The sequence below is a fragment of the Pygocentrus nattereri genome, chromosome 13 (genome assembly GCF_015220715.1).
Source record: "Pygocentrus nattereri isolate fPygNat1 chromosome 13, fPygNat1.pri, whole genome shotgun sequence".
NCBI lineage: Eukaryota > Metazoa > Chordata > Actinopteri > Characiformes > Serrasalmidae > Pygocentrus > Pygocentrus nattereri.
This window is the reverse complement of record NC_051223.1, coordinates 30,440,067-30,460,112: the sequence shown is the minus strand read 5'-3', so window position 1 is coordinate 30,460,112 and position 20,046 is coordinate 30,440,067. Positions and strand designations below refer to the sequence as shown.

At 39.1% G+C, this 20,046-nt stretch overlaps 1 protein-coding gene across 2 annotated transcripts in view; it reads left to right on the top strand.

Moving 5' to 3' along the window:
- The first annotated feature begins 780 nt into the window (after window positions 1-780).
- odad2 (outer dynein arm docking complex subunit 2) overlaps window positions 781-20,046 on the top strand; it is a 97,126-nt gene continuing 77,860 nt past the window's right edge. For both annotated transcript variants that reach the window (XM_037544426.1, XM_017700878.2), the window contains exons 1-8: window positions 781-858; window positions 1,679-1,905; window positions 2,565-2,722; window positions 3,077-3,233; window positions 4,590-4,696; window positions 6,280-6,416; window positions 8,640-8,756; window positions 17,865-18,082. In XM_037544426.1, the coding sequence (XP_037400323.1) occupies window positions 1,697-1,905; window positions 2,565-2,722; window positions 3,077-3,233; window positions 4,590-4,696; window positions 6,280-6,416; window positions 8,640-8,756; window positions 17,865-18,082 (1,103 nt within the window). In that variant the 5' untranslated portion in view covers window positions 781-858; window positions 1,679-1,696. The remainder of the gene's footprint in view (window positions 859-1,678; window positions 1,906-2,564; window positions 2,723-3,076; window positions 3,234-4,589; window positions 4,697-6,279; window positions 6,417-8,639; window positions 8,757-17,864; window positions 18,083-20,046) is intronic.

The window sequence follows — 20,046 nt, the reverse complement described above, 5'->3', positions numbered from 1 at the left end:
TTCATAAAGGAATCATGAGGGTATCTTGCAGGAATTGAGCAGGAATTAGAAATTCCAGCAGGTAACACATATGTACCTGCGGGATCCCTATAATAATACTAAACAAAATTAAATATCAAACCAATTTTAAATCTTGCATGATTAGTTTTTGGTGAGCCCAAAAATTGCTTTTTGCCTGAAAAAGTGAATTCATTAGTGCATTTGAGCATCAACACGTACTTCAACCATTTACTCTTGGGTTGTTTTATTCCAGCTACTCCAGAAAGCCTTCAGACCTCTGATCATTGAAGAGGAATTGTCCAGATGAAACAGTATGTGGGTATTTTTTTTTAGGAATCAGTTATTTTTGTCTTTTCCAAAGTGACCTACAGGAAATTGTGAAGGAAGAGCCAAGAATTCCCATGACACTTGTCCAGCTTTCAGGAATCCCACAAGAAAATGATCACTGAAAGTCCTGTAAGATTTTATCGCTGCAGAAATAGCCCTTACACTATTCCTGCGCTCCAGCTCCCCCTGCTACCCAGAAGAATAAGCGGCTTAGAAGGTGTGTGTGTGTGTGTGTGTGTGTGTGTGTGTGTGTGTGTGTGTGTGTGTGTGTGTGTGTGTTTTCAGGAGAAATCTTATGGGACTTTTTAAATAAGGTAAGCTAAAAATCTAATGGGCAGTATTTCTTCACCCATTTTTAATGATGAACCTGTTTGGCCCTTTCTGCTCTATGTTGTTTAACTGTATCCTAGCAACCGGGGTGCGCGTGTGGTTGTCGCCATAGTTACCGCGTGACGACAGACGACCTGAGCAGCCAGAAAAGTTGAGAGAGAGAAGGAGCGGAGAAACACTCTACATCTGATCTTAATCTGGGTAATTCACAAAAACTCTTATTTTAACCTCATTAGCTACCTCAGATACCGAAATGTAATGTTGCTGGATAGCAAGTTTAATATCAGCAGTTTCTCAGCTCATCAAATTCTCAGTCTTGCAGGTTAACGTTAGCTAACCACGTTAGCGAGGTTATGGTAAACGGACTTAACTGCATGTCTTCAAACTTACAGTCGTTTTTTGTTTTTTATTCGCTTGTTTGTTCGTTTCTTTGTTCGTTTCTTTGTTCATTTTTAACCCAAATTGTTAACAAACAATAAAAGTCACCCCTGAACCAACTAACTAGCTTTACTGCCGCTAACTAGCCTAGTTAATAAACCCAAGTTTCAAAGTAATTTGTCTTTGTTTTTGTGAATAAAGCCCTTTTGTATGAAATGAGATTCCTTTAGCCATTGTTCCGTCAGAGAGAGCTAGATTACTGTTTTTAGTGGAGAAGCAGGGCACACAGCAGTTTCTGCACCTACATGTTGGCAGTAATGGTGTATTTCTTTCCCAACACCAGACGGAGAGTAAAGTAGCACAGCGTTGCTGACTGACAAAGCTACAACATATTCATAAACACTTTAATCACTGACTGTTTTTCTAAGAAAAACATTGTGAAAGACCTGAAGCAGGAAAGTCCTAATGGAAATATCTTAAAGGGTTTTACTTGTGGATTTATTGCACAACAGCAGCATCCTGAATTTATGCTGTTTAAGGACAAGAGAAGTCTGTTAGAGCTGCTATGTTGTCATTAAAAGATCTCCATACCCACAAAACCGTATAATATAAAACAAAACGATAAACCTGTGTTAATTTTTAGGAAAGCCTTTTTCTTGCCATGGGGGTGGCACTGACCCGGGCAGCTCAGTGGACCATGGGAAAGCTGGAGGTCAGCCCGCTAAATGAGGCCTTACTGAATGACATTGTGAACTTTGTGGAACAGTTCAACAGCAGACACCCTCAAGAGGCAAAGCTGGTGTTTACTGAGCCACTGCAGTGGACAACGGCTCTGCAAGCTTCTGATTTCACCTCAGAATATGAGCTCAGGTAACCATCAGCACTACTTATTGCTATATAAGCTTATGGAGGATTTGGTCTCTGTATTCCTTCTGTGTTTCTATCTTTGGAGAATTCATAGTTGCACTCGTTTAGATCTTTAAGAGACATTTGTGTAGCAGACTTTAGTGAGACTCTGGACAAACCACATCTGCTTATCTTTAATTTTTTAACCCGTGGCAGGCCACTGCTTATGATTAATCTTCATTCCTCTGCTTTTGCTGCTTGATTTCGATAGATCACACTAACAAGCTCAGATTTCACACTTTAAAATGTATAAATATGTCAGATGTCAATAATAATTAAGAAATCATTTGAAACATTGTTTTAGCTATCGCACAGTCAACACATTAAATGGTTGGATGAAAATCAGTTGACACAATCACAGTACTTGATCCGTTACTCATTCCCCTGGAGTATATTGCTCATGGATCACAGATAAGGAATCTTTTTTTTGGCTGTTAACATTTTTAGCTTATTAGACCAAGAAATAGAAAGCTTCTCATTTTGTCATGACATTTTTTGTTAGCCCCTTTATACAAAAAAAGCTTGTATGTGGGCCTGTTTTAATTCCTCACTGTCACAGCTGTGTAACTTGCATATTATTTTCATACTGTATTAGGAGCTGATGTCTTTTCTCCCTCTTTTAGTGGCTCCTCAGTGCACTCTCAGGATACTGACAAAGATGGATGTCCCCTCCTCCAGTTGATTCCTCCTGACATCTCTGTGCGCAGTTTTAGCCACCTCTGCAAGGTGGTGCAGCTAGCTAATGACAGCAAACTCAAGGAAGTGTGGGCCTGTTTGGAGGGTATGCTCACAACAACTGGACAACCACAAGCCTTAAGACTAGCAGCTCCAGTATTTATGATTTCTGATTTGCTCATGATACAATTTGTGAGTGCTGTTAAGTTGTTGAATGATCTTTGTCTACCAAATCCTCAAGCTGGTTGCTTCACTTTATAATAAATCCAGCTTTCTTTCAAAAGCTGTATCTGTGACCCATATAGTTTTTGACAGGCACTGTTGGAAGTTCATTACACATACTATCATGATATAAAAGTAACAGGAAATTGTAATTTCCCTTGAAATGCATATGAAGAGAAATATTAGTAAAAACACTGTGCAGTCTGAGTGATAATTAGAGGCTGATGTGTTGGTGCAGCTAACAGGGAGCCTGTGGTGAAGATGCTGGGGCCAAACTTTACTACAGCAGAAGTATCAGACTCATCTCCAGAAGCTGAGTTCAAAGTGAAACTGCTCCTTATCCTGCAGCAACTGGACACACAGCTACTCAACAGCTCCATCACACAGCTCTCACAGTATGATCTGCATTATATACTTTACACCAACAGTATTGAATTCCAGTCCTGGAAGGCCAGTGTTCAGCCTAGTTTGTTGATTTCATTGCTCAATTACTCGTTCTTCAACTCATCTGATAACTGCCAGGTTAAGTAGGTGCGTTTGAGCAGGGAGCAGAAAAAAGAATAGAAAGATTTGCTGGACACTGGCCCTGTAAGACTGGAATTAAATAGTCCCACAAGATCATTGATAGACTATCATCTATCCATCCATGTTATGTTAACTTATATAAATACAGTTGTCAGGAAAATGTTTGTGAACTCTTTTCTGAATGGCTCCTAAAATGTCATCAGATCAAATATGATCATACAAAATAAAATCAGTAATATTTAACATGCAGCATGCACAAAATTCTACATAGCTATAACTGTATTATAACTATGTTACTACCTTAAAAAGGTTCAAATGGATATAATTGATGAACAAAGTATCCTCTGTAGAATAACGACCAATGAAAAAGAGGATGTTAGAACACCAGGCTGTTCTACAGCACTACTAAAACAATGTTTTGCAGACATGCAGATCTTTGGGGGTAATTGTGCACAAGAGATTTGGAGAAAACAAAACCCTACATGCCACACCAAGACCTCCTCCCAACTGTGCAGCATGGTGGAGGGAGTATAATGATATTTCTGGTGTTGGGCTGCTTTGCTGTCTCAGGGCCTGAGTGGCTTCCAGTTGCACTAAGGAAACAATGAATTCCAAATTGTATTAAATTCTGCAGAATGTCAGGGTGTCTGTTGGTGTTGTAAGTTATGCAAAATAACAATGATACAAAAACAGAGTAGCTTCAATTGAAGAAATTCCAGATTTTAGAATGTCCTGACCTCACTTCCATTGAAATGACATGGTGTGATCTGAAGCCAGCTATTTAAGCAAGACACCACAAAAAAATGATATAAACTGAAACATTTTTGGGTACAGGAATGGGCCAGAAATTCACACGAACCGCTGGACAGGACTCATCAGTGGCTACAGAAAGCATCTGGTTGAGGTTATTGCCAATAAAGGAGGTTCCTAGTAACTAAATATAAGGGTCCCATGCTTTTTCCATCAATAGGCTTTATTCAGTGTGTTTTTGTTTTGTTGTTTGTTAAATAAGACTGTCTTTTCACTATTTTGACTTAATGTAGAGCAGATTGTAATACAATTGATTCAGATGTCCAGATAATTTCAGGGTTCATAGCATTCACAGCATCCCCACTGACTGTACCTAAAGCCATAGTTTGTTAATTATCAGCAAAACTGTATCCTATTTTAACATTTGGTGAACAGACCAGAATTTAACCGCATGTCTCTTGTGTGCTTGTGCTCAGAAAGGTCAGGCTGAGTCCAGCTGCTGTAAAGCGTGATGTTGAGCTGCTGAAGAGTGTGTGTGGTGCAGGAGAGAAGAGACTGCTGAAGTCAGTGCGCTACACATCAGGTTTGCATTACTTTCTCTTCTCCTTTGCCTCTCACCCTCTCATTTTCCTCCACTCCATCTCTTTCTCTCTGTCACTCATTCAATTTCAAATTTACTTTTGCCCTCCTGCTTGTAATGTATACTAGTTTGGGCATATGTTTCTCTCTCCCTCACTCCTTGAGCCACCACCATTAGTGGGCAATGCTGGATATCCTTTAAATATAAAATGTCTGTGTTCAAGCCTCTTCAACATGGAAACCATTACATATGTCAGGTTCTAGTTTACAAAGAGATTCATCAATTCCACCCCTTTCCCTCATGAGAAGGGGCAGATTTGCCATAACAATTAAATGTTTGGGGAGGAGAGAAGCACGCCTTGCAAATTCCGAATGATGAATGTGGCCACATTTGAAAAATACGTCCCCCTACACCGGGGACAAATTGGAACCTTCTATGCAAATAAAGTCGGAGGTGGTGGGGTGGGGGTGGGCTGAAGCTGGAAAGGATGCGCAGAGCGGTTTGGAATATGTGGAAGTATTGGCGGGGGTATTTGGAGAGGGTGATTTATTTTGGGGTGAAATCAGCGCTCTCACCCGGGCTGTCTGCAGAAGCTCCACACTGAAGAGCCATCAGTCATCCTCACTGGTAGCACTTCGGCAAGCAGCCCGCAGCCTCCCTCACGGGGCCTGCACTCCTTCAGGCTGCCACAAGCAACCATTTACTGCACGCACACCTCTGCTACATACCGAGGAGTACAGGCCAGTTATTGCATGCAAACAGATCACGTGCATGATACTTTTTTGGTTCTGCAGGTGATATGCAATGCATGTCAATATAACTATACTTTACAAAGAGTACTATTTAAAAAGTCTCAGGTCACCTGAGAGAATTTTATTTAAAGCTGTTTGTCTAGGCAGTAAATATTCATTCAATTAGAAAAATACCATAAGAATAAATAGAAAATAAATGTAAGCTTAATCATTTCCAAACTGCTCTGTTTTGGCTAAATTGCAAAAAGCAGTGATTGCCAAGCCACTTACTGGAGATCTGCTTTCCTGCAGTTTGTAACTCCAACCTGCATATTACATGCTGCCTCCTTCTTACCTAACAATAATTCATCTGATCCAGCCGTCAAGAACCTCTGAAGGCATCCATTGGATGAAGCAGGTGTAACAGATTGTAGTTGGAGCTAGACTTTTGCACCACCAGGGTTGGTGAATACTGGCATAAAGTAATGCTAATGTAAGTTGTGCTATTGGTGGAATCCATGCACTGTCTGAGCTGCATTCTGGAGAAGAGGAACAAACTTTTTTGTTCTTCTAACTGAACATATCAATAGCTTTTTGGTAAATAAGAAATTACAAGTAGGTAAAGTTTAAGCAAGTGGCCTCAGATTGCCTAAGGCTTTTGCAGAGTACTGTAGAGAGGTAAGAACCTCTTCTGACTTACCATCAAATGCATTTGATTCTGGTGTCCTCACTCAATTTCAAAATCTCAAACTCTCAGGTTTCAAGATACTGGCTCTAGTGTAGACTAATGTGCTCCTTTATTTATTCATCTTAAAGAGACGATCTTTATCTTGTGTACTCTGGATGACTCCACAGATTATGAGTTCAGCAATGGCTGCCGCTCACCTCCATGGAGGCAAGCGCATGGAGAGATTGCCTACCTCATCATCGAGCCGTGTGACACAGAACCACTATTCATCACCTGCAGCACTGCTGGAGTCTACCTCAATTCGGTGAGAAATGCTATAATCAGCAGCTTGAGCTTAGAGTCATTTAGCCCTTTAAAATACAATTAACCTTAATGAGGAATTCCTTCCATTATTCAAAAGAAAAATCTGCATAATGAAATTGTTAAGATGATAACAAAGGTATTCAGTGTGGCCTGATGTGTGAAAAATTTACCAAATCAAAATTGTTTACAGTGGTTGTGATAGGACCCAGACATCTGAAGTATTTAATGAAAAGGTTGTTGCAGGAAACAGTTATGAAATATCCTGCCTGATACATGAGACAATGTTTTATCATAGCCTGAAGACAAGGTTGTGGCATGCATTTTTTTATTCATTCAGGACAGAGAGTTACATTCAGGGTGTTGTAAGGCAAAACAGTACCCAAAGAAAACTTGGTTTATTTATTTGATACATGTTTCAGATTTATCACTATTTTGCCATTATTAACATTGCATATAAAAACTCAGAAGACACATGTATGTAGCTTATAAAAGGGCAATATTGCATTATAGATATCTTGATCTCTGGCTTTAATCATCACCACTGTAAAGAAATCTGATTCAGTATGTTTCTACAATGTAGCATTTTACCTCAAACCACTCTAAATGTCTTTATAACTCAACAATTTATTATATAGAGCCTTACTTAGAAATCATTGCAACCTGACACATTTGTCTTTTGTAAGTGACTGATTTAATCACTTTCACCAAAGTTCGTCTCTACACAAAGCAATTATTTACAAATTTTATGTATATTGTGTTCAAATGTCAAGAAAAACTGTTCTGCATTGCATAGTTTGCATGGCTAGCAAATTAGTTCACTGAGACCAAACTAGTTGAGGATGAGTGCATCCGACTGAATAATCATTATAATCTTTGAACCACTCATCACTGTCCCCTCCTTCTCTTCTGCTAACATAGATGCGATCCACTTTTGAGTGGTGAGTTAAAGTTGGTTTGTTTGACCTCTTTAAAAAGTATTGAAACCGGACCTGAGAACCCATATTGCAGGATAAATGAATGTTTTCATGGTCCCATTTGGGAAAAAGTGGATTGGAAAAAGTCTGATTTCATGTGGGTTTTGCTGTTCATGTTTCTTCAAATCTTTAATGCTCAAAGTGCATATGCCAAAAAATCTGATTTGACCTGCTTGTCTGAACAAATACATTATTCACTAACTGCTAGGAAACATAAATAAGTTATATAGTTATGGGAATGAAGAACTGAAGTGAAGCCCTTATGGTTTAAAGGGTTGAGTGTTTTGTCCAAATGAAATAATTACTCCCAGAGCACTGAGTGCTATAGCAATTTGTGCCTGCCTGCATAGCAATATGTGAAATGTGTACCATACTTATGATATGAGTCTGTCCTTACTTATTTGAGCATGTTTTGTTTCAGACAGTTTCCTCATGGCAGTCTTTTGCTACAGTAAGACTGTAACCCAGACTTGCTAATCCTAGCAGGCCTAGTTTGAGTGGCTTGTGGGGGATGAATGGATCCCATCAGGATGCTAAATGGTGCAGCATGGTTTTTCTACAAATGAAATGTGTCAGCCTGTCAAGGAAACTAATGTCGTGAGATAATTTTAATGTACACAACGAGCTGTTAATGTGTGTGAAAGAAATGATACACAGACCCTTTTCCAAAACATGAGGTAAGCGAAATAGAAAAGTTTAGATATGCACTTGTGTGGTTGTGGGCCAGCTTTGCCTCTATAACTATGCTAAGTGTTTTGAGCTGCCGCTCAGACCAAAATGTGTGTGTAATTAATCAATGGGAACATTTTACACACCACAACATTCCCCTTTCTCTCATCTAGCACATTGGAGGAAGGTGAACACATTTCCTCTCTTTCCTCTCCGTTTTGTCTCTTTCTTTTTCTCAAAGCACATATCTGTTCCTGTCACCTTCTCATATTGGGATGAGGTCAGATTTAAATGGTCGTTCCAAATGGGTGACAGTGATGTTAATAATAAAGAACCCTCAGGAATTCTAAAGCTCCATGTGTTTTTAAGTTTGTGTGTGTGTGTAGTGACACTCTTTTAAGTTTTGGCCCCTAGATTGTTGACCCTTCTAGCTGGCTCTTTCAGCCACCGTTTCCCAAAACTCCTTCTGTGCCAGTAGATGTAACCACTTAAGCATCTCTGCCAAAGGTCCATGATGCAGGCCATGCACCAGAATGCTTCCAGTCTCACAGTTCTAGACCTTCTGTATTTTGATTTTACAGGGAATCAAGCAAGAAGGAGAGGAGAATGCTTATGAGAGAAAAAGTGATGTCTACAAAGATCTGGTCACACTTCTCAAGAGCAAGTCTCTGCACTTCACTGAGAACATCAATGAGCAGGTAGTGTTTTTAAACCTAAGAAGAGAAATTAAAATGAATCTGTTTTGTTTTCAGCCAGAAGAACAAAATGATAGATGACATTTATTTGCCTATTGATTGTATGAACTGTATGTCACATTATTAAAGGGGAATTCCACCTTTAAAAAAAACTGCATAATACATTGATTGAAATGAAAACAAAGTCATTCAGAGTGGTCTGATGTAAAATGAAGCAATGTAGGGAAATGTACCGACCTAGATTTCTCTTCAGTGATATATGATTATATTGTCTACCAAAGAGCAAAATTGTCAACACAAATGTATCCATTTTATAACCACTTATCCAGAATGACCAGCGAACCTACATGTCTTCTGGGTTTTTATATGTATTTGCTTTCCATTTAAAAGAAGTTCTGAACTTCTTAATGTTTCACCATCATGCTGCAGCTCCATAATTCTAAGTATTCTAAATACTGCATTTTCAAAATATAACTTGGACTGAATACAGATACTTCCTTTCTGTATTCTGAGGACATATTTCATATACTTATATTCCATTACATGCCAAATCTGATTACAATTAGGTGTGTTGAGTTGAAGCAAATATGTGTTAAAGTACATCAGAAAATGTATCTACTAAGACAGAGGGCAGAAGTGAGTAATGTTTGTTTATGTGATGATTGTTAATTACACTTTTAGAAGGCAGTAGTGAGGAATGTGAACTTTTGAGCTTGAGCTGGGCCTGTCATTAAGTATTGACAGCTAGGAAACAAGGTAGCAACAAAAGAATGCATTTGTAGGCAGAGCATGGACAGGTCACTTAATAAATCAGGTAGAGAAGCTCCCAAAGCTTCCAAAGCTCCAAGAGGAAGGAGAAATTATAGCTCCTCAAGGTGAGGGCCTTCCTTCAGAGTTTTCCCACTCGTGAACAGCACAGGTGGTGGTTCGTGGGTGGTTTTGAGAGATGGCGTGCATGTAGGGGTTGTTAGTCCTTCATGCCCCTCGAGGACACATGACCTCATCCTGTGAGTAAGTCACCTTAATCAGATACACACGCACAACCAATCAGAGTCATAGCTCAGCTGTCTCACACTCCCCTGTCAAGATAAATGGGAGGGCAGCGACTCAGGGAGTGAAAGAAAAACGTGCGCACACAAGCAGCGCAGACGTCCTCCAAGCAGATCCGAGCCTGCTCACTCACTCACTCACTCACTCACTCACTCACTCACTCACTCACTCACTCACTCACTCACTCACTCACTCACTCACTCACTCCTAAGGCTGCAGTGTGAAGTATGCACTCTCAGATTAATCAAAGCTGAGGAGAGGAGCGGAGGACAGAGTGATGGGAAATCAGTGTCTGCTCTACACTTTGCTGTGAGATAGTGTCTGTGTCTGCCTGTCACAGAAAGAGAGAGACTTTCTCTTCCTTCGTCGTGCTGTTTTTCACATCACCGCAGTGTGAAAGAATGTGAAAACGGGCCAGTTACTCAAGCCCCCACCGAAAAAACAAGTCAGATGCACTTCTGAAAAATCAGTGATTCATTCAATAGTGCTGTTTCCTGCTTTAGTGACTTGATAAATTAACAAATCGGTCCCCAACAATGACGTCAAGATGTGGAAAAAAATGTGTTTATCATTTAGAGAATATAGTATTTCTCACCAATGACTATATTTGTTGGAAAAATGTATCATTTTGCAAGATTGGCAGAGTTTACAGGGCCAAATATTTACAAAGTCCTTACGTGTTATATATTTTCACATTTTTAAAATGAAATGCCCTTAATAGATTACCATCTTCTAATATTTATGAACTGGCTCCTTTGCCCTGTGTCTTATCTTAGTTATAAGCAGTGCAGGGCAATAAATACCTTCTTGTTGATGCAAACAAAGGCTCCTGTCCAACATGTACTTTTCATTTCTTTAAACAAAGCCTTTAAATCCATCCTGATGGTTTGTGCCGACTCTTGACCTTTTTTTACAACCAACATAATTCTGTCCTTGAACGATCATAACGGAAACTCTATCACAGAGACAGATTTCCCTTTATGTTCTTTGGTAAATTACAGTGATGTTATCTCATTGCGATATATAGTTTGCAGATGGAAAATGAAAGGCAGACGGCAGTATCTATGTTGGCTTGTGCTGCAGTGATTATAGCTAATGGCTGGTTTAACAGTGAAGTCGAGAACTACCGCATGGTGCTCCCTTAAGTTACCTTTAGGACAAAAACTTTGGAATGTTATCTTCCTGCACTGTTTCTACATCTGAAGCCACTGACTGAGACACAGATTAAGTTTATCACAGGATTACAATAGGTCCTTGAATAGAGCTATCCAAGTAAAACTGGGCTGAAGTCCAGCAAAATGCTTCATTTTGAGAGTTTGAATGTATGGCCCTTAGAGCTGAGCTTTGCTCAGTAGCTCTACTTACCTGGAATTCTCCTTTCCTTTGAGGAGTGACAAATGCTCAAATGACAAATGCTCTACTGAGTAGGGCCACTGCTCTCAGGCTGGAGGAGACTGAGAGAGAGTGGAGGAGTCTGTAGGGAGGTACGCCTGAAAACAGACGCTTTGCAGCCAAAACTTTAAGATCAAATTCTACCTTCATCAGCAAATTATTGTTCAACCAAAAAAGCCCCAAAATGAAAGTCACGGTTTTTGCACTTGTCAAGTTGAGGTGTCGTAGTTGTGACTCCATTTGAAAATTCAAACAGCTGTTAATCCATCAGCTGAAACGCTGATTGACTCTGTCCAGTTGAAGGATATCGTACCAGTGGTGCTCCTAATGAATTCTGCAATACCATTGCATTCTTGGAACCTCTAATGTTTGCTTTCATCAATAGTCTTATCACAACAGAATGAAAGGGCTGCTGATCTGTCTGCATTGCTTTTTTTACTTTTTTTAGCCAGATTGCGCCAAGAAAATCTTCTTAAATGTGTTTCTTTCAACGTTCATTCTACAGAAAAAAAAATAAGGAAAAATTGTTGTTCAAAAACACTTCTTGCGAATTCTCTTAAGCTTTTTTTTGAGAATAGTATTTGAGAACATTCTTATATTAAGAACTTATTTAAGAACTTCTTAGTGTTTGTCATTAGAACATTCACAAGTTTTCTGAAGAAAGCTTTTGTGAATTCAGCCCCTGTTGCATTTTCTTGTAGCACTGGTGGTTGGCTGTGGGAGCGACACTGAGGAAAGGGCAATAAAACTGGGCATGGTGGTAGTGGGCTGGGCTGGATTATGAGTGGCAGTGAATAGAAAGACATTATTATTCTCTGAGGACAAAATGCCAGGCAGTCAGTATGTGTGTGTATGCTTATGTGTGCATAAAAATGCCCTCCAAGCTTTCATGTTTTACAATGCCAGCAGCAGGAGCTTGGCCATGAGTGCGACCAGCTGAGGATTGACAGACTGGCTGTAAAGAAAAGAGTTGAACAGAGTCCACTCTGACTAGCCTGTACACTTCCATTGAAAAGTTTGGAGTCACTGTTCAAAAGTTTGGAATCAGTGTTGTTTAGTTGAGTTAGGCACCCCTGAACAAGTGGCATATTTTGTGAAAAGTGGAAAGAAGTAATTTGTCTGCAAATATTAATGCACAGTTACTTAATGTTTGATTAATTAAAAAATAGACAAAAAGTAATTATGTCAATTATGTACAAAAGTTTGGACAGCCTGCTAAGTTTGTACTTAGTAACAGCCCTTTTGGCAGATACAGCTTGGAAATGCTTTCCATAGCCTGTAAGGAGTTTTTCTATTTTTGTTTTAAGAATTTCTACCCTCTAGGGCTGGAATATAATTTTTTTAATTCTGGGATTCTGATATTTCTTTCTTTATTTGCCTACATGTAGGTTATCAATCAAACTGCAAAATATTGTAACATTCAGGATTTTCTGGAGAAAATTAGATGACTCGAGGTTACAGTCCATAATGTAGCTTTATTTTTAATTTGCTGAAAACAGCACCAAATGTGCCAAAAATAAACACAGCCTCCACTAACAGCTGAAAACACAGCCCTCTGATCTACCCCAGAAACTGTTCAACGTAGCTGTTTGTGGATTGGTTCTCTGTTAATATCGATATTGTACCATCGCATCTTGCTGCATTGTCTTAAAATCAAAACCGATCAAATATGTTCAGTTCACAGTTCGCTTTTGCTAACCAGGAGAATTCTCCCTTTCATTGCACCTTGCCTGTCTGTAATTTGGTTAATTATATTTGCAGACTGTTTAAGGAAGGAGTGCTGTATGTGTCCTCACTCAGAGTTAAGTAGCAGTGTCCCCAGCTGATGTTCACTCACCTGAATTGTCCTCTCCAGAGGCATACTGACTCATCGATCGCACGCAGATAAAGCTACCAGCAGTGTGGAGGGGGCTACTGCTGTGTGAATTGAATAATCTGCTTTACTCCAGAGGCTCATTTCCTCTGGATCAATGCCTGGGCTGCAGTAATAAGTCTACTCCGACATCCAGCTTGCAGTCAGAGCCTGATTACGGCACCCAGAGAGGCTGAACTCACACCAGCTCCAAGTCAGGACCAGCACAGGGGCCAAAGACAACATACTGTATCTCCTGACATATCAGCTCCTCAGAAAACCGATGCCTTTTCACACTTTTATTAAATCAGACACTTTCATTCAAATGTGCATGGCTGGGCCAGAGCAAAAGGGGGCTCCCATTAGGGAATAGCAATCAAGTTGGACTGTGTTTGAAGGTGTAAAGTTTTTGATTAGCACACCGCTTGCATTAACATGCATGGTCAGACACAGACACAAGGATAGGACGTATCATTTAAACTCTGTTCTTTCTGTACTTCTTTGTTCTTACACATTCTGGCACTCCTTTTTCATATCACTCTGTTATGGGCCAGAGCATGAGCTGGATGTGGCCAAAGCTCTGTCACTGTCTTTGTGGAGCAGGTGTGTGTTTCAGTTGCTTCTCTGACAGCTAACACAGAACTGACAGCAGAGAATCTGCTCCTGCTCTTCTCTGTGCTTCTTGTTTTCCATCCGTGCAAATCTAAGCATCTCCAGTTCACCCAGCACATGGAAAAACAGTAACAAAACAGTAAGGTTGTACGTCAGCTTTTCAATCATAGCCTGCTCCTGAGCAGAAATGCAAGCTTTTGGTTTTTCTGAATGCTCTGCTCGTGTTTTGACAAGCACTTCTCTGTTTAGTGGCTTGCGTGCCATATTGGAGCACCGCTGCTTCTCACATGTTCCTGGACTAAGCAATTATAGGTATATTAAATAAAGGCGGGTGGAGCTGGACTTTGGCTGTTCCTGCCACTCGCCACTTTAGACTTTTTATGACTAAACAAAGTTCTGGAAGGGACAGGGTGTGCTTGGCACTACTAGTTTAATGCAAACAAACTTTTTTTTTTAAATTTTCATTCTTTTTATGTTACCTTTTTAACCCATTAATGCATACACAGAAAGTGCTGTTTAATCCACGCTTCTCCTTTAACAGTGCGATGTCTCAAGTCAGCTATTGCGTTAATTTTTCTAGGTAAAGAGCTTGATTTAACAGTCTTGTGCCATCAGGCATGATCTCATAAAGACCAATTTATAGTCCATTTATAGCGACAAGTGTCAATTGACAAAAAAACGGTGATTGACAGTCGCAATGCTGCAGGCTTTCATAGTCTAGCACCAGCAACAAACCGTCAGAATAGAACATCATCTGTACATTCTATGAAGACTTGTGTGGCAACGCCGCTAATTACACTGTTACTGCAACAGTGTAATTAACTGTGTTGCCACACAGTTTTTTTTTTCACACAGTGCATTTGTCTGTTATGTTTTTTTTAGTTATTTTTGTTGAGCAACACTTGTCGCTAAAAGAATATACTTCTGGGGACAACTTGTCCAACAAGGGTATGTCCCTCTAAAACCCTCCCCAAATTTCCTGCCTTTTTAAGATCCAGAGTAATCATTAATGCAAGCAAAACAAGCTAGCCAGATGTTTTTAGCTAGCATTAGCTATGATTTGCTAGCATTAGCTTAGCATTTTTCAGCATTAATGTTTAAACCACTGTACATTTGTGTTCAATCACAAAACTCATTCTATTAAACCACTTCCAATACTATAAAGATCATAACATGAAACATTATGATAAGTGTCATGACAGTAGGGCTTCAACAAATGATTAATATGGTAGTCAAATAATCGATTGATTATGCGGATTATGAATCACTACATTAACAAATAACTTTTATGTAGCTATGAGCTTTTAAATTTATCTTGAGTATTTTTTTATGCATTTGCTAACTAGTAATAAATACAATAAAAATGAATATCAGTCAAGAATTCACTGTTTTAATGAACTTTCCTGCTGATCCAAAAGATAAAAAATAAAGCTCCAATGTATTTTTCCTGTCAAAATCTATAACCAAGGGTGTGCAAAGTAGCCGAAATAAAATAACAAAACTAAGTCAGTTCTCTTTTAATCAAGTAAATAATAATAATAATAATAAAACAATCATAATTTAAAAGTTACATTTCAACAGTGTAGTCTCTGCGTTGTGTGCATTCTGCTCTCCGTCTATACTTTGCTGCACAGAACTTGTGCTCTGATGGAACGGAGGGGAAAGTGGCCAATGGTTGTCGCGAACTTGTTCTCTATGAACAGTTAAATGTGAATGATTTTGTGTAAATACTTCATTTCAGTGGTAACCCTTTGTCCAGCCACCCTGTGTGTTCTGAAAAACTAGAGCCAACAAGTTTCCACTTCAGATACTCCAGCACAGAGGATGTGCTCAGTTGTCAGCTAAGGTCAGCTTTACAAATAGCACAACTGACAACCTTTTTTTCAGAGTTTAGCTCCCACACCTTTGAGCATTTTGTTCTTGAGGCAGCCACGGTGCTGTTACTCTCCAGTAAACGCTTATGTCAAAATGTTCCTAGTGAGCGTGAGAAAGATGCGTAACGACATCACCAAATAATCGACTACTAAATTGGCAACTGATTTGGTCGTAGATTTTAGTCAACTAAGTTGAATAATCGACGCACCCCTACATGACAGTTGGTACTAATGATAAACATGTCCTTGTTATTTTACTAGACATAATCTGTCATCATCCATGACATATTTGAAATGTTATGTCAGTGTTATGTTGCAGGGTTCAAGTAAAGTGTTATTGTTTATTTTTGTACATCTTCATGCTTAATTGGAGTTTTTGGAAGGATTTTCGAGCGATGCTGACTGACATTACATCCATGGGCTAATGACAGGCTTGTTGTCTGTTGGACAACATTGACGAGCACACCCCCTACTATGAACCCCATCCTCCCAAAGTCTTGAATTGGTTTAGATAGCTCACACCATGCAAGCAGATTGGTTGAGAAGCATTTTAACTATAACACTAACCCATAACAGCATGGGTTTTTCAAAAATACTGTATCACTGCAACTACTTTGACAGGTGTAGGAAATGCTCAGAAAATGGATACTTTTAAGATTACATTTGACCTGGCTCTGAAGATGAGACTACATGTTTGGCAAATGGTATTTGATTCATATCTGGTTGATTCCAGGTTGTTTAGGTTCTTCTGTCACAGCTGCTGTACTGAAAAGCGTGCTCAGTAGTAATGACAGTTTGGGAATTTAGTGTAAGGAGCTGGAGAGCGAATTGCTGGCTGAGCAGCAAGTGAGCATAGTTAGATACGCTGACGTAGCACAAAGCTGCTTGTTAAGGAACTCCATTTTGGCAGAACGAATTGCTAATATAAAAACGTATTAAATTGCACAATCACGGCCCAATTTATTTATTTCTTACTTTATTTATTTAACTGTTGTATAAAAGCAATAGAAGACTCAAGGTTGTTTGTTATTATGAATTAGTTATTAGCTATAACATTTGCCTCATGCAACACATTTCTTCTCTTGTTCTATTGCTTAAATATCTCATGGCTCTCCCCATTCTCATTATATCACATCACATCTGGCCTCATTTAACAAACCAAAAATTCATAGGTTTGTATTTTGTATCATAAACTGCCATTTTACAAAAGCAAATAAATGAATATTAGTGGTTTAACCTTGTTGCCATTCATTTAAATAATAATAAGCCCTTACCAATCTGAATTGCATTCTGATTGTGTGTGTGTGCATTCTCACTCAGAAATGATCACAGTGCATCCAACAATAAAGGAAGCATTGTGTTTCTTTAATACAGTGATAGAAAACATGGTAGCCGACAGAATGGCACATGCCGATACTTTTCATTATACTCAACGTGGACATGCACATGTTTCAACTACTCTGAGGGCAGCCTGGTTTAAAAGGAGACAAATCCAGTCTCTGAAAGTATTTGGTTTGATAAGGTTCCATCACTATGTCAGCTGGAAGCATCCAGAAGAATGGTGGCAGTGCTGGATGTTTTCTGCCTAGCAGGTGTCTGTGATTAAAAATGGCCCGGCCTGCAAACAGTTCGTGTGCTGCACCCTGTTGGCATGCTCACAGAGGTAGTTAAAGAGAGAGACCTTCAAAATGTCAAAAATCATCAGTTAGTGGCACAAAGACTTTGCTTAGACTGTGCCAAACTGCCAAGCTACAGCAAGCAGAATGTACAGAAACAATAAACGTTTCATATTGTTCAGCCAATTAATACAGGAGGCCTATGCACTGCACTAGCCTAGAAAATCTGTTTCTGTTTTTTTCCCCTCTTTTTTTGTCATTTACTCCCCATAACTCAATAAAGAGTGAATTGTTATTCTGTCAGTGGACTGTGGAGAATGGCTGTCTTACTGAGAAGTCTAGTGATACAAATTCAAAAGTGTGATTTAGTTTTATATGTCTCCTTCGAAGGACAAGCACCCAGCCTTGCTCATGTGTAAGTGTGTGATGTGTGTCTCCAGTACAGCAATAAAGAGACAACATGTCATATGTAGGCTGGAAAATATGCCGCTGAGCATTATCACAGTTTCACCCACGAGGAACAGAGGACTAAAAGAACAGCCATTCAGAAGAACTCCTTTTTAAAGACTGAAGTCTGTATAATTTTACAAGAGCAGTTTATTATATATTTTACAGCTTGCATTTCAGCGCAAATTAAGACAGGTTCTTTTCCTGAATGTCTTCTCATATCTTTTTTTCTCTCTACTTTTTGCTCTTTTTTTAAACCCCTTTACAGGATTTTGTCATTCACGAAGAACCTCCGACCACTCTGAAAATCCCACATGTGGAAGCCGTCGATGTGGAGGAACGAGGCCAAACCCTGAGGTCTTACGAGCATCAGGAAAAGAATGTGCATGAGAAGGCGAGACAACAGCTTGCGCTGAACAAGTCAGGCGTCGCAAAGAAATTAGAACCATCTTTGAAATGGAACCTCGGCCTCACATCCCCTCACGAGTAAGTGACTCCTCTGCCTCATGTCCCCTCACGAGTAAGTGAGTAAATTGATTCCAAACCCCTGTAGACACCCCCATGAGTGTCACTAGAAAACAGTACCAGGCTCCTGGAACCTGGTGATGCCCACATCTGAGAAAGCATTCTGTGAAATACACATTAGCAGTCACACTTTATAAGGAGATGGTTAAATTGTCTATAAATCATGAGGCCACAGCAAATATCGGCAGCTTTTCTCTTATAGGCTAGCGTTAATGGTTGTATTTTTGACATGGCACCATTACACTCCGTAGCGACCAGCTGATAAACCCGCTCCTGATGCTTCACACATGTTCCCCCCTCCACAGATAGATCTAACAGAGCCATGAGCTCTTCTAGTTGCCCCTTCCTTCATCAGTTTCTTCTCCTTTAGCTCTTTCAATTGCACATGCATTTACTTGGAAAAATAGCTCTTTCAGAATCTTTTCCTAGAAACAGCAATTTCGTTATGATTGTTTCATTCATTTTCATCAGTTATTAAGGGGAAGTCCACTGAATTCAAAACTGAAAAAAGTCTGCATGACCATAAGTCCTTCAGATTGGTTTGAAGTGAAATGTATATGTACTGTAGTACTATATGTAATTTTAATTCAGATTTTCTGTGCAGTGGTAGTGATGTAATGTAATAATTGTAAAGGTAAAATAATGGTAGGATATATAGTGGTAAACAGTTCTCTTCAAACATTTGGGCACTCTTGGCCAAATGACATGTTTAGTTGATTTTCTAACTGAAATTAACATATCGTCTTCAGAGAACACACTTCTGCACATATTAATGCACAGTGACTGTTTGTTTGCTGACTTTAACATACTGGGGAAAAAGTGTGACCTGTGAAAGTGTAATGGCACATTTCACATATGTTTTATAGAAGCTTTGAAACACCTGTGAAATCCTTCTCTAACTTTAACAGTTATATGAAAATGTTGAAACAAGTTACAAATTTTGTTGTGTATCTTGTAATATAATAATAATTATGAGTCTGTTTGGATTCAATTATTTATTTTTCTGTCACTTCCTAGAGTGCTCAGACTTCATAGAATGTTGGCGAACATTTGACCTGATGAGAAATTGTAGTGCTCAGTTTTTGTTACAGCAAATGTTTTTATATTCCAGTGAATATCAATGAGCCACACAGTGTGTAGAGGATGCATTATCAAGTCATGGATGCTTGCAGGAGCTGTAAGGCAGGGAGAGACAACTGAGCAAAAACCTGTCAGTGTGACCTTTTAGACACATACAAAGTGAATATGATTTAAATTGACTAACTCTAAATGAAAGTATTTTAGCTACATGCTGCATCTTCTCAGTATATTGAATGGGGTCTTTAGAGCTTGTCCAACCTAGCAACAGTTGCTAGTAACAATGCATTGTGACTATGATATCTCAGTGCATTGAAACAATGTGCATTCTATTAATTAAACCATCTAATGCAACACCAAAATAAACAGTCTGCACCCATCAACAACCCGCTCCAGCCATTCATGACTTATGCCGCAGTGCTGCCGCTTCCCAGTTTATTAGGATGCTGGATACTGTCATCATTCTTCTTCATTCACATTTTCATGTTCAGAACAAACAATGTGAGAATATTGACTTGTGAAGCCATTATCATGAATGAAATTACAAACCCAATTCCAAAAAAAAGTGTGGAAAGTAGAAATAATGTAAATTAAAACAGACAAATCTGTTGTGATCTGTATTAAATTAAAAATAGTACAAAGATGCGATATTTAATGTTTCAACTTAGTAACTTTGTTGTTTTTTGTATATATACTTTTATTTCAAATTTGATCCATTGCTCCAAAAAAGTTGGTACAGTGGCATGTGTACCACTTTTATGCATCACTTTTCCTTTTAACCCTGTTAGATAACCATTTGGGAGCTAAGAACTGGGAACACTTGTATTCTCTCACTGTGAATACATACT